Source organism: Somniosus microcephalus, chromosome 2, assembly GCF_052327205.1.
Source record: "Somniosus microcephalus isolate GS21.2 chromosome 2, FLI_Smic_1.0, whole genome shotgun sequence".
Lineage (NCBI taxonomy): Eukaryota > Metazoa > Chordata > Chondrichthyes > Squaliformes > Somniosidae > Somniosus > Somniosus microcephalus.
In genome coordinates, this window is record NC_140988.1 from 216869300 (window position 1) to 216884344 (window position 15045).

Genomic DNA, 15045 nt, shown 5'->3' on the forward strand with positions numbered 1-15045 from the left:
CAGCAATGCTCATTGGCCAGGAGGAGCAGGACTGCTTCCCCCTGGACTACCAAGCTTACCTGCTTCCCTGGACCATGATTTACTCATGGCCACACTCCCCACGATGCCTTTCCCCCCCCCACCCCCAACGACCTCTTCTCCCCCCACGACCTCTTCTCCCCCCGCCCCCGTGACCTCTCCCTCCACGCCGTGACCTCTTCTCCCTGTGGTGTATGTAACCTGTTCCACCTTAAGAAAACTTAAGCCTGTTCCACCTTAAGAGATGTACTACTTTCTCTGGCTGCTGTATACGTAATACCGGTGGTGACCACACCGGTATATAAGCACTGTGTGGTAATATTGTATTCAGTATAGTCCCTACCTCCAACCAGTAAAGACCTGTTGAATTTACTCTTGTAGTCTGTGTAGTAATTATCACTATAACACACAGACTTAACAGTGGCGACGAGTCCGATTCTTACCCTGCGGCAGTTATTTCCACGGCGGCTTCATCCACAGACAGGACGTCGAAGAGAGGTTTCCACCCTCATCACCCTACTGGAAGACACGTCGAGCGGCAGGCATCGAGAAACCGGAGTGCAGAAGACATCCTGACCTCGAAGCCTCCATCAGCGACTGTCAGCTTCTTCTTTCTACCTCGGTGGTGGGTAAGCCGGGCAGCGACGCGACAGAAAGTCAACCGCGTTGCCTGTACAGACGGAGGAATAAGGGCGGTGAGATCGATCGCGACCGGAGATAAGGGCCGGGCCGCTTTCGAGCGAGAGGCGCAGCGCGGGGACATCGATCGTGACCGGAGATAAGGGCCGCATTCGGGCTAAAAGGCGCAGCGTCTGGGGAAACTGAAGGCGCGAGAGCCGCGGTGAAGCGGAGACAGCGTCGGGGGACGGTTGAAGACCGCCAAGCGCGGGAAAACCGCCATTTTGTGGGCGGAGGACGACGACGACAAGAGCGGGAAGCCGCCATCTTGGATAACATAAAAATACAATAAATTGCAACGATGCCTAAACATGGGAACATTAATACCTTTGATAGTGACGATAGTGACATTGAAGATTGGGCCATGTATGTAGAACGCATACAAAATTATTGTAAGGCAAATAAAATTCCTGATGCAGATAAAGCACTAACATTATTAAATTTAATGGGTGCGAAGACATACGGGCAATTGAAACACCTTGTATCACCAGATGAACCGGCGGATAAGACGTTCGAGGAGATTGTTACTGTCCTGAAAAATCATCTAAACCCCACGCCGCTGATGCTAGCGGAACGATTTAAATTTTACGACAGAAGGCAGCTGCAGAATGAAAGCAATGCTGAATATTTGATGGAATTACGTAAGCTAGCAAAATATTGTCAGTTTGGAACGGGACTGACAGAGGCACTACGAGATAAATTTGTGTGTGGTTTATTTAAACAGGATACACAAAAGCGACTGCTCGAGGAGAATGAGCTGACGCTTGAGAAGGCGGTCACTATGGCAGCAGCACACGAAGCCGCAGCGAGAGGCACGGCAGTAATGCAGCTACAGTCACCGGAACTCGGTACAAACAAATTGGGTTTGAGTTCTGTCAAATGTTATCGTTGTGGAAAGACAACGCACGATCAGAACCAGTGTTGGTTTAAAAACCAAGAATGCAGAACGTGTGGCAGGCTTGGCCACATAGCTAAAGTATGCCGGTCAGGAAAGAAGACCAGCAACAAAAAGTCACCGCAAGGAAAATACGCAATGGTACACAAGGTGACAAAGAACAGTTTGACCGAACAGAAGTCAGATTCAGACGCTAGCAGTAATGAACTGGATAGCTTAAGAGTACACAACGTTGGTAAGGATGCAGATCTCCAGACAATTTGGGTCACTCTTCAGATAGCAGGAGTCCAAGTAAAAATTGAATTGGACACTGGATCGGCATTGACGGTCATGAATAAGAAAGATTACAGAAGGTTATTCCAACATATTCCCCTACAGGATACGGAGATTATATTGAAAACATACACGGGGCAAAGAGTGTACCCCATCGGAAAAATAGAGGTGGAAGTGGTCCACAAGGGCGAAGAAAGCCAAGTATTGGACTTATATGTGCTACCTGAAGGAGGTCCACCACTACTAGGACGGGAGTGGATTAGGAAAATGAATATGGACTGGCACTCCTTGAAGGCACTAACGGTAGATTCCGGGGAAACAGATGTCAAACCGAAACGATTGTCCAGAATATTGGATGATGCTAAAGAGGTGTTCCAGCAGGGACTGGGAACACAGAGGAATTACAGCAAACATCAAGATTGAAGAACATGCACAACCAAAATTTTTTAAAGCCAGACCGGTACCCTATGCAATACGACCTACTGTTGAAGCGGAACTGGAAGCACTAGAACGTTCAGGTGTACTGTCTAAGGTAGATTGGAGTGAGTGGGCTACGCCCATTGTTCCCGTTATGAAACGTCCTGCGAGCAACAAGCCAGGAGATCCAGGGAAGGTTCGCATCTGTGGAGATTTCAAAATCACCGTCAATCCGGTGCTTCACACGGTGCAGTATCCGCTTCCACGGATTGAGGATATTTTCGCTTCATTGTCTGGCGGGAAACACTTCACCAAGATAGACCTGGTGTAGGCGTACTTGCAGATGGAGGTTGAGGAAGAGTCACGCCAATACCTCACGATCAACACGCATCGAGGGTTGTACCGGTACAATAGGCTGGTTTTTGGAGTGGCATCGGCTCCGGCAATTTGGCAGAGGGCCATGGAGCAGGTATTACAGGGAATTCCAGGCACACAATGTTACCTGGACGATATTCTGATCACAGGTGATGGTGATGAACAACATCTCGCAAACTTGGAACTGGTGCTCAACAGACTGAAAGAGTATGGACTTAGAGTAAATCGACAGAAATGTGAGTTCTTCCAGAAGCGGATCTCGTACTGTGGCCATGTCATTGACCGGGAGGGGCTTCATAAGTCTCCTGACAATATTGAGGCAGTTGTAAAGGCTCCCGCTCCGGAGAATGTCTCTCAGTTGAGGTCGTTTCTAGGATTAATTAACTATTACCATAAATTTCCGCCAAATCTATCCACAGTACTGCACCCGTTAAATGCTCTTTTACAGAAAGGGGTACCATGGGAGTGGGGCGAAAACTGTAAGAAGGCATTTCGCAAAAGCAAAGAATTGATCACCTCAGAGGAAGTGTTGGCTCACTTCAACCCGACACTGTCTATTTGGTTGGCTTGTGATGCTTCTCCATATGGTATTGGGGCAGTACTCTCACACAAGTTGCCAAATGGCACGGAAAGGCCAGTCGCGTTTGCATCCAGATCATTGACCTCCGCTGAGCGCAACTATGCGCAGATCGATAGGGAGGCTCTTAGCCTTGTACGGGGAGTGAAGAAGTTTAATCATTACCTGCAGGGCCAAAAATTCACACTTCTGACAGACCATCAACCGTTGGTATCCATTTTTAACCCGAAGAAGGGTGTTTCGGTGATGACAGCGCAGCGTCTCCAGAGATGGTCTCTTTTCCTAGGGGCACATCAATATCAAATAGAATTCAAAGGTACGAAACAGCATGGCAATGCTGATGGGCTGTCGCGCCTGCCACTACCTGAAGAAGAAGACACGACGAAAGTTGACCCTGTTGAGTTATTTCATTCGACCATCATCGAGTGTTTACCAGTCACCAATGCAAGTATTGAAAGAGAAACCAGGAACGACCCGACACTGTCCAGAGTCTACGAGGTGACAGTGAAAGGATGGCCAACACGGGGTGATCCTCTGTTACCGGCATTTTCGGCAAGGCGAGACCAGCTGTCCGTCTGCCATGGTACCTTGATGTACGGGACAAGAGTGATTATTCCTCCCAAGTTAAGGGAAAGAGTTTTAAACGAACTGCATGAAGGTCATCTGGGGGGAGTTAAAATGAAAAGTCTTGCTAGGGCTTATGTATGGTGGCCGGGTATTGACCAACAGATTGAGGAGTTAACGAAAAGCTGCGCTGGGTGCCAAAAAGTGCAAAATGCACCTCCGATAGCACCGCTACACCCATGGGAATGGCCTTCAGCCCCATGGCAACGCGTACACATTGACTTTGCTGGTCCATTCATGGACTCCATGTTCCTAATCGCGGTGGACGCACATTCCAAATGGCCAGAAGTCATCAAGATGAATACCACTACTTCAGAAAAGACAATTGCGGTGTTAAGAACAATATTCGCAAGGAACGGATTGCCAGAACAGATCTGTTCGGACAACGGACCACAGTTTGTATCGGAAGAATTCCGACAATTCTTAAAGAAGAATGGAGTAAAACATTATACCTCTGCCCCATATCATCCGGCGACAAACGGGTTGGCTGAAAGATTTGTCCAGACATTCAAAAAGGCAATTAAGGCCATGAACGATGATCAGATTCCGCTGCAACACAAGGTCGACAAGTTCCTGATGTCATATCGAAACGCCGATCATGCAGTGACTAACCAAAGTCCTGCCATGATGTTTTATAACAGGAGGTTGCGGTCCAAGTTGGACTTGTTAAAACCAAATGTGCGGAGGGAAGTGGAAAACAAACAGTTTCGGCATATTAACAACAAGACCACTCGAACTTTCGACGTAGGACAACCAGTGTTGGCAAGGGGCTATGGAAACAAAAAATGGCAGTCCGGAACAATTCGGGCCAGACAAGGACCTCTGATGTACACAGTAGATATTGGTCATAATGTGATAAGGCGTCATGCGGATCAACTGGTAGAGTCGAGAGCAAGGGTCGAACCCATGGTTGTGACAGAGACAACTGTGGAAGACGTTAATGAACCTGAAGCATCTACCTCGGCAGGGAATGTACTTGATGATGATGACACCCAATACATTGGAAACCAAATAGAGGAGGCACCTCAACAACAAGAATCAGAGACTACGGAGAGGCGTTATCCAAGCCGCATCAGAAAGCCTCCGGAGAGACTGAACCTTTGAACTGTTATACCTGAAGTTATATATGTATATATGTTATTATGTTATGTTAAATGGGGATATGACTGTTAAGCTAAAAAGGGAGGATTGTGGTGTATGTAACCTGTTCCACCTTAAGAGAACTTAAGCCTGTTCCACCTTAAGAGATGTACTACTTTCTCTGGCTGCTGTATACGTAATACCGGTGGTGACCACACCGGTATATAAGCACTGTGTAGTAATATTGTATTCAGTATAGTCCCTACCTCCAACCAGTAAAGACCTGTTGAATTTACTCTTGTAGTCTGTGTAGTAATTATCACTATAACACACAGACTTAACACTCCCCCCACCCACGACCTCTTCTCCCTCCACCCACGACCTCTTCGCCCAACGACCTCTTCTCCCCCCCAACGACCTCTTCTCCCCCCACCACACGACCTCTTCTCCCCCCCCACACGACCTCTTCTCCCCCCACACGACCTCTTCTCCCCCCACCCACGACCTCTTCTCCCCCCACCCACGACCTCTTCTCCCCCCACCCACGACCTCTTCTCCCCCCACCCACGACCTCTTCTCCCCCCACCCACGACCTCTTCTCCCCCCCACACGACCTCTTCTCCCCCCCCACACGACCTCTTCTCCCCCCCAACGACCTCTTCTCCCCCCCACACGACCTCTTCTCCCCCCCACACGACCTCTTCTCCCCCCCACGACCTCTTCTCCCCCCCCACACGACCTCTTCTCCCCCCCCCACACGACCTCCTCTCCCCCCCCCCACACGACGTTGTCTCCCCCCCCACCCCACGACCTCTTCTCTGCCCCCCCCCATGATGTTCCCCGCAAACCCCCCCCCCCCCTCCTCCACGCACCCCGGCTGCGGCCTGGTGCCGCAGGCCATGTCGCCAGACAGCCAACCTCTCAATCTGGCTGCCAGCTGAGAAACGGAGTCAACAATTTTTTTTAAAAGAGGTTCTGCCATTAAATTGGGCTGGACCGCCAGGAAACTCGTACTTCCGGGTTTCTCGGCTGCTATGACACTGCCCCCCCGCCCCCCACCCTCTCCATCCACGCCTCCCCGTAAATATCAGGGCCATTGCTTTTCCCAATGTGCTCTTTCCTTCATCTTGTAATTGTGTAAAATATTTATTTTCATAGTGCTATTATCCAAGCACCATTACAACAAACTGTTCATATTCCACAACAATTCCGGATCGGCATTTAATGCACAAACTAATGAACAGTAAAAAGCAGTGATCCCAAATTATCACTGGCGAAGTTAATCTAAAAAAGAAAAGTGCTTATTCTTTGATTACTTTTAAACTTGCTCACTCTGAATGTAGTTGCTGAAAAATGAGAGTTTTTTGTAAAAGTGACTTTGCAGCTACTCAACTGTTAAAATTGAAAAGACATAAATATGCAGGGTGTACATTAAATCTGAAATTAATAGAGCCAATTCATTTCCAACACTAGTTTCATCACTGAAGTTTCCTTTTAATCTCTTATTTATGGAAACTAATGATGAGTAGCTGTACAATATATGGCATTTGAGTAACATGTACTCAACAGCAGTGAAAGATTACGTGCAGCACTGTCTTATACATTTTACAAATGGTTACAACATTGTTGGTTTGAAGGCGGAAATATTAAAATTGCTGTATGTTCTGTAGGTTGGTGCTTTGCTATTTTGTAAACGGTTTAGTACCTGTTCAAAAGGCCAAGAAACACTAGAACACAGCACGGAGGAGGTTAATGCAGTATTTAAACTCTTTGAAAGTTATAGTCACATTTCAGCCAACTGGGGCGGAGAAGTGACTAATGCCTCCGAACCGCAAATAAAATGCCCGCGTACCTGGTGGTCCGGGAGGTACAGAGACTCGCAGTCTCTGGGTACCCGCGGGTGGAGGCCCACGTATCCCAGGGGCGCAGGCGGTTTGCAAGCACCCCTGGGATCACGTGGGCCGACCCAACCAATAAAAGAAGGGAATCCCCATTCATACTTATGGGAGTTCTGTACGAATGGAATCCCCACAAGCACGAATGGGAATAGTCCCCAAAATAATCTACACATCAAATAAAAAAAAACACATTTAAAAATTAAAATGCAATTTTATTAAATATTTAAAACAATTTATTTTTTGAAAAATATATGTAAATGTTTTAAAGGGGCTAAAATGAAACTTACTTTATTGCACAGGTTTTTTAATATATAAATGATTGAAATTAAAAAAAAAACTTTTAAAAAACTCTTATGCTGGTAAAAGTAGGCCTTACGCCAGGCTTTTACCAGGCATATGAATTTCATGGGCATTCACTGGGCAGAAGTTGGGCAAATAGCCCAACTTTCCGCCCGCAGATGTCCTTTTCCCGGGGATGCGGATGATCTGTCAAGATGATTCTTGTGCGGCCCCTATGGGCATGTACACACCCATAAGGGCCGCAAATTACGGCTCATTAAGTTTATCATTTGATTGGGAGAACATTGTAATCCTAAATGATTCTATGTTCCTTTAAAATTCCAACAATCTGATTTCAAGACTTACAGAATTTTAGGTGGTTAACATTATGGTATTGCTTTTAACCCTGACAGCTCTACCATGACGGGAGTCTGTGGAGTGGCCAGAAGAGGCCAAGGTAAGTTAAAAAATGTACTTTTGTGAAAACCTTGTGGGTCAGGAGGATCGGGAGTGATCCCTTGGGATGAGAGAGGAATCTTTGAGTCCCCAGCACTGGCTTTTCCCAACTGGCATCAGCTCTGCAAGTCACCCCCCTCCTCCCAGCACTTACCTTATGCCAGGGACCCATCCTTTGGGTCCCCTCCAGCGTACTGCTTGCCCCCTAATTCCTACTCCCACTTGTCGGCCCCGACATCATTCCTGGTGGATTTGGCCGGGAGTCTGATTTAAAAATTTTAAATGAGACCTGGGAGTTAAAATCAGCTGGGCCTAGTTTCCTTCAGGACTTCCCGGTGTCCCACCCACTGTGGGCCCCCCACACACTAAGCACGACCCAAGTCAAAATGGACCCCTATATGCCAGAAGTGGAAAGCATATTTAGAAAAATGATAAAGTTCTGATTTGATTTAGTTGCTGAATTCTTGTTGCCATACAACATAGCATTCTGGAATATGGTGCTTGTGCAACAGTAGAAACAGATATTTAAAAAGGTGGTGAGGCAGGGGGAGGCGCACGAGGGTGGGGAGAGGAAGGGTAAGGGGAGAGAACAGAACAGGCAAAAGTTATCCAAATTATGAAAAAGATTCAATGGCCTGGAATTTGCGGTCCTGATGATTGTGAACTGGCACCGTTCGCTGTCATTTTGCCTTTGAAACTGATCGCAACTTCAGGATTTAGCACAGGTGCAGCCTAATGTGGAAATCCTGAAGTTGCGGTCAGTCACTCACAGCTCCTCCCCACCAGCCCCCCGGCAATCAGTCTAATCTGTCAAATCATGGAAACTGACGAAAACTTCGGCTCTTCCGCGGTAATTACACTGTTAAATACCCCATTAAAAGTTAGACCCTTTTGGATTAGGTGTAACTGGGGTTTTAACAGCGTATTGACTGCTAAACAAAGGTAATGGCCCTAAAAAAACTAATTTTAATTTTGTGGAGTGTCAAATTTAACCATTTAAATAAAAATTAACATTAAGAAACTTTAAAAAAAAGTTTTTTTTTTAATATATAAGTTTGTTCATCTTTATTTCAGGTTTGCCTTTTCCCCATGTGAGAGCCCCAATCTTTGTTTTGCTCTCTATAACATTTTTAAAAAGTTAGAATCAAAGGAGCTTACCCACTTTCTGGTTCACTGAAAGAATTCTGCATTTTGATTGGCTGCTTAGACAGCCTGTTGTCGTCATATTAGCTCTTCGCTGGGAATCCCCATTAACTTACGTTGATTTCAATTAAATGTTGGAAAACCCGAACTTCTCGCCACAGAGTAACGAGATCTTTGTGCAAAGCTTACTTCGGGGCCAGCGGTGAACATCTTTGCTTCACCGCTGACAGCAAATTACGGGCCAATGAAAATACTATGTACAAACAATTGACTGTTAACACCACAAGTATAACATGGTTGCAGATCAGTGTTCTTTTTGATGTCAGAACCACGTAAATCGATGTTTAAAATGACTCATGTTCAATTCAGCAGTGTTTGTAAAGGCATGGACTTGTAGAACCAGAAAGCATCTCTCTATACTTTACATATTAAAGGGACACTGCATTCGAGAAAAAACTTGTTAACAATAACATCTATTGCTTTGAAATACATCATTGCATGGCTTCTCGATTTCATCTTGGTGAATATGGCACACAGCTCTTTTTACTCTTCTATTTCCACAAACATTTTTAAAAAGATCTTTTTTACAATCTATGGCGGGGGGGGGGGGGGGGGGGGGGGGGGGGGAAAGAGGGGAAGCAATTTTTTGGGTCTAAAATGAATGTGGGCGAGACCAATTCTGGGTCGTAATCTTCCACGGAAGTTTGGTGACTGCCAAATTGGAAGCAGGTAACTTTTACGTTTCCAGGGTGTCTGCCTGAAACAGGAGTTAGGTGCCTTGCATACAGAAATCACGGTCCTACTGCCAGTTGTAGGGCCCCATTTGAAATAAATGTACAAATGGGTGGAACTTGCACTGTTGAACCAGGTATTGAATGACCTGGTCCTTAAATGGACTGCTGGAGGCTGCTCAAGAAATGGCCAGAAAACATTTTAAGTGTTAACATTTCTGTGGAGCCAGGAGAAGTCGGAGTGCTCCTCCTACCTCTACAAAAATACTGCAGGCTGCTGCTGCTGACCCGGGCTCACCCCTTCCCTGGGCCTACCTGTGGGCCAGCTCAGCTGACTGGAATTCATCAGGTCCTGACTGGTGAGCTACATTGGGACGCCCGAATGGGGTACACAACTCGCCTTTTTAATTCAAACGAGGCCTGATGTCGAATTTGACTTAGGCCTCTTGCCAAGATCATCAGGTGTGTGATCGGATCGCACTCACAATTTTGCGCTGGAAACCAGCACGTGTTGAATTTCCCAGTCATGTCCTTTTAAAACTGAAGCTTGGGGTCACCTAACTGCTACTGCTGGATATATCTTGCCTTTCCTCCTATTCTTTTCAACCTTGATGTCCTTTCTCTTCACCTCAGCTCCTCAATTTTAACATATACAGAATTCAACTCATCAAAGACTTTTTCATCAAGTCAATGTCCTCTTTAAGCAGAATGGAAGAAACTAATCGGCACTTTCTAAAACAAATGATGAAACAGAATTTTAATTAAAAATCACAGAACACAGAATTTCAGTTCAACAACAAATTAGTTACCTTTGTGTTGAAGTTCAGTGCATTCTGTGATGTTTTGTAGAGCTCTGGATATTTCAACATGTTTTCCTTTCGACAGGATCTCTCAAATATTCCCAAAGTGAGGGGAGGCAAAGCTGTGAAAATCTGACACACACACGTACATAAAAATTGTAAGTTGAATGAGCGGTGTTCCTTGTTTCTTCCTTTACAATGGCAGCATTAAAATGGTGCCACAAAACATCAATATAGATAGGATAACAATGTTTGAACATGACACCCTAGCTGCATGCCATTGGTGCCGGAGATAGCCATCCATGTTATGTACATCTTATGTATTATAGCAGTAACGTCACTGATCTGAAGCACAATTTGAGATTTACAAACTGTATCAACTTGAAATTTTCATTTCAGTTATAAGAAATATACTGCACCACCTTTTCTGATTGAGCTTTGTAAATACTGACAAGAGGTATTGGTCAGAGGCGCTCTGCTACTTTGTGCCCCCATAAATCCCTGGAACACTTGCTATAAATTGCATCATTTAAACCAGTAAGGTACCAGTTGAACAGTACCAAACTATACATTGAAATCTTTTTAAATCGCATGTTTTTGGCAATGACCAAAGTAACTAAAATCGAGTATTTTGATATTTAATCTTTACTGTAACTTAAACAGACCAAAGTTTTGCATCGCTGAGACTGAAGATATCTGCTGCACTACAGTCTTACCCACCTACATCAACATTTCAGGGACCATTCTAATTTCGCTTTGAGTGGACGTGAAACTGACTGACTAGGACATCCTGAGTCGCTGGCTCGAGACCCTATCGACTACTGTGTTTGCAATGCACACAGATCAAAGTAACATTATTTAGTGAAGAAATTCTAACTATCACAAATAGCAACAATGAACATTCCATGAGAAAGATGCCAACTGTAAGGAAGAGCTGTAAAGCTAATCACAAGGTTCCAATACCCTCCGCTGATCAGTTCCCGATACCCTACTCTGATTAGCTATCGATACCCTGCCTGGGATGCTCCGGATCCCTTGACCCCCTCCATGTGGAGCTGTCTCTCTAGCAGACCCCGATTGTATTTAGTTGCCTTCACTGACCCTGCTCTACTGACTAACTAGCCCATTACCAGTAACTCCATCACCGCCGGCAGCCAGCCCTCAAGCTGCTGGTGTCTGCAGCAACCCCTTCACCTTCCATGGCCATGAGCTCCAAAACTAACCCAGCGGAGGGCATCAACATGAGCACCATCTACTTCTGTGTCATGTTCTTCCAGCATAGCAATGTGTGAGTAGAATTTACAAATACAGAGACCTTGGCAGGAAGAAGCAGCGGATAATACTGGTCAACATGAGCGGTAAGTGACATGAGCCTTTAAAGCTGTTAGGGACTTGAAAATGTTGACTGAAGTGGGCCAGGGTTTATGTCAAAGTCGACACAAATGGTAAGTTTTTGATATTATTGGGCGGAGATGGGACTGGGATTGCACTTTTTTGTCGTCATAAGCAGGATGTTGACATAAAACAGGATTGAGATAAGTAGGCAGGACTGTATATCAACAACTTGAACTGAATATCCAAATAACATATACACTTACCACATTGTAGAGACCAATGCACCATCGCTCAAAGAGAATCTGTCCCGAGAAGCCATTCACAAAAGCAAACCAGATCTGGAGGTGAAATAAAAGTATTTCAGCAATGAGCTCTCCTAGAATAGAGACTTTTTAAATCATTTTTTTTTAGTACTTTGTTTCTTTAGACCTGGATCACAAAGATTTTATAGAACTGAATTACTGAAGTAGAGCATTGGGTCTGTGTCAGCTTTTTGCCAGAGCAATCCAAAACAATTCCCACTGCCTCGTTTTCTCCCCACTGTCCTTTCACTGTTGGTTGGGTTTGAATCCACTCCCCACTGTCCTTTCACTGTTGGTTGGGTTTGAATCCACTGAGTTGTTGGTCCATGGAATACTTTGCCACAGGAAATTAATTGAGGCAGAGGCCGCTGTATCTTTCAAAGGGGAAAATGGATAAATATTTGAAGCAAAGATACAGAGATAGGAGGATACAACAGGGCAATAGGATTGGTTTTGGATTGCTTTAGCAAAGAGCAGGCAGACATATGGTGGGCTGAATGGCCTCTTTCTGTACTGTAAGCCTCTATGATTCTATGGAATGCTTTGTGCTTATATGGTCTGTTAGGTGGAGGAAAGTTCTATACCTCACCATTCATATTCCTCACCTATAAAAGTAGAAGTCTTTCACCCTCCAAAGACAAGATGTTCTCCCTCTAAGTTCCCATGCCCACCCATGGACACACCACAAATCATCTTAAATGGCGGAAAGGTGATGTGCTTGGAACATAAGAGAATGTAAAAAGGCCACCCCCACATCTCAACCACTTAATGATGGACAATTACCCTTCACAAAAGATCATTTCAGCATTTGATCATCTCACTCTAGGTTTATCCTTATAATCTCTATTCCACTCCCAACCATTTCTGTAGCCCTTTATTGCACAAGTAATCGACAGCACCAACTGCTTTGCTGGGAGTCTGTTCCACATAACCACTAATCTGGTGCATATGGGATTTTCTATTTTGTAGTCATGTTTGCAGCTTATTAATTTCAAATTTGTGTCTCTCATTCTGTGCCCAACCTTGTCCAAGTTCTTGGCAATATTCCAAACTTGGTTGGACCAATGATCTATTCAAGGACAGAAACGTGTTTTGGCTTGTGGTCAAATGCCTTTCAGATGTATCCTACTACTTGACCAGTGTGTCAATCTCATTAGTAACACTCTTGACTTGTGGTAGATTCAATCCCCACTCTAGAATTCTAGCACATAATTATACTCCAGTGAATCAGTGAGGTAGTTCTGCATTGTCAGAGGTGCTGCCCTTCTTATTGTGAAGGTTCAGCTGGACATTAAGGCCACTAATTTAATAACGCTGAGGGGGTGGGTTTGGATACGGGTCCGGTCAAAATCGCAAAGATTGACAGCAGATAGGAACCCCGCTGTCAACCCGCCTCCACACGAGTCTCCCAGGTGTCTGTTCTGGTACTTAAATGGCTTTAAAGCCAATTTAAGAGTATTTTGAGGCTTACTTGTAATTTTACCTTCTCCCCCACGGGTTACCCGCTGTTCGGGGAACACGCCAAGCTCAACCTGCTGCGTTTTGAGTCTGCTCTGATGTTTGTGAAAAGCTGACAGCTGCAGGAGTGGTGTAAAGGATGCCATGTTGCAGATGGCGAGTTTCAGAGCACAGAAAACGTTGGTTACTGCATTCTTTATACATAGAGATTTCTTTAGCTTACAAGTTTTTAAATCTATCTATGTCCAGTGCCACCTCATTGGGAGAACCTCTCTCACCAATGACAGATCGCTTCTGTCATCTCACCTGCAGCTGCCATCTATTCCAGCAACATCGGAGCCAATGAAACAATCAGACCGTGGTCCTCCGAATCCTTCCACGATCAGCCCCAACACTAACCTCATCACCAACCTTCTCTGCCATTACCTGATGCTGCACAGGATACAGGGCATTAGCCCCCGACAAAATTGCTGGCCGGGAGGCCAGTGATGGCATCACCATGGCCAGATTTTCTTCACTTGACGATGTTAACCCTGGCTGCCACATGATGCACCAGGTTGACACCATCCCACACCGGCACCGTGAAGCATCCCTTTAATGTCAAAGCCATTCCATACACACTCATCACTATGGGGGGGGCGGGGGTGAGGGGTCGTTATGACTGAACAATCACCGGAACTCAGTAAGACACTTCTCACTGCACTCAAATCTGTCCACTAAGGGGCACTTTTTGAAAAAGAGATTTCACTGTATGACAACACATTACCAGAAACTTCACATGGGCATTGGCTAAACCTCTCAAGTGCCTACCCTTGTGTGTTGTTAGTTGGTATGCATGCAGCAGGATGAGGGCGAGTGTGAGGGGTGGCTAGTGAGATGGGGAAGTGATAAAGTAGCTAGAGAGGGTTAAAAACATAAGAAATAGTAGTAGGCCATTCAGCCCTTCGAGCCTGCTCTGCCATTCAATGAGATCATGGCTGATCTTCTGCCTCAACTCCATTCACCGGCCATATTCCTTGATGCCCTTACTAGTCAGAAATCTATCGACTTCTGTTTTGAATATACCCAATGACTGAGCCTCCACAGCCCTCTGGGGTAGAAATTGCCAAAGATTCACCACCCTCTGTGTGAAGACATTTCTTCTCATCTCAGTCCTGAATGGCCTACCCTTTATCCTGAGGCTGTGGCCCCTGGTTCTAAACTCCCCAGCCAAGGGAAACATTCTCCCAGCATCCACCCTATCAAGCCCTGTAATAATTTTGTATGCTTCAATGAGATCCCCTCTCATTCTTCTGAATTCAAGAGAATACAGGCCTAGTTTACTCAATCTCTTCTCATACGACAGTCCCGCCATCCCAGGAATCAATCTCATGAACCTTCGTTGCACTCCCTCTATGGCAAGTATATCCTTCCTTAGGTAAGGAGACCAAAATTGTACACAATACTCCAGGGTGTGGTCTTACCAAGGCCCTATATAATTGGAGTAAGACTTCTTTACTCCTGTACTCAAATCCTCTTGCAATGAAGGCCAGCATGCCATTTGCCTTCCTAATGACTTGCTGCACTTGCACATTCACTTTCAGTGACTCATGTACAAGGACACCCAGGTCCCTTTGAGCATTGGGGTTGGGTGGAGGTGCAAGGTAAGTTGGTGCCCTGGGGAGGTCTCTTCCGCCTTTGGAAGGGAAGAGACCTCCCTGCGTGCT

The 15045-nt window shown here is 45.5% G+C and overlaps 1 protein-coding gene across 2 annotated transcripts in view; it reads right to left on the minus strand.

Annotated features, from left to right (window-relative positions):
- The window catches only part of atp8a1 (ATPase phospholipid transporting 8A1), a 546817-nt gene that overhangs the window by 96403 nt on the left and 435369 nt on the right, over positions 1 to 15045 (minus strand). For both annotated transcript variants that reach the window (XM_085969404.1, XM_085969397.1), the window contains 2 exons: positions 11843 to 11917; positions 10254 to 10376 (listed from right to left, as the gene is read on the minus strand). In XM_085969404.1, the coding sequence (XP_085825530.1) occupies positions 10254 to 10376; positions 11843 to 11917 (198 nt within the window). The remainder of the gene's footprint in view (positions 1 to 10253; positions 10377 to 11842; positions 11918 to 15045) is intronic.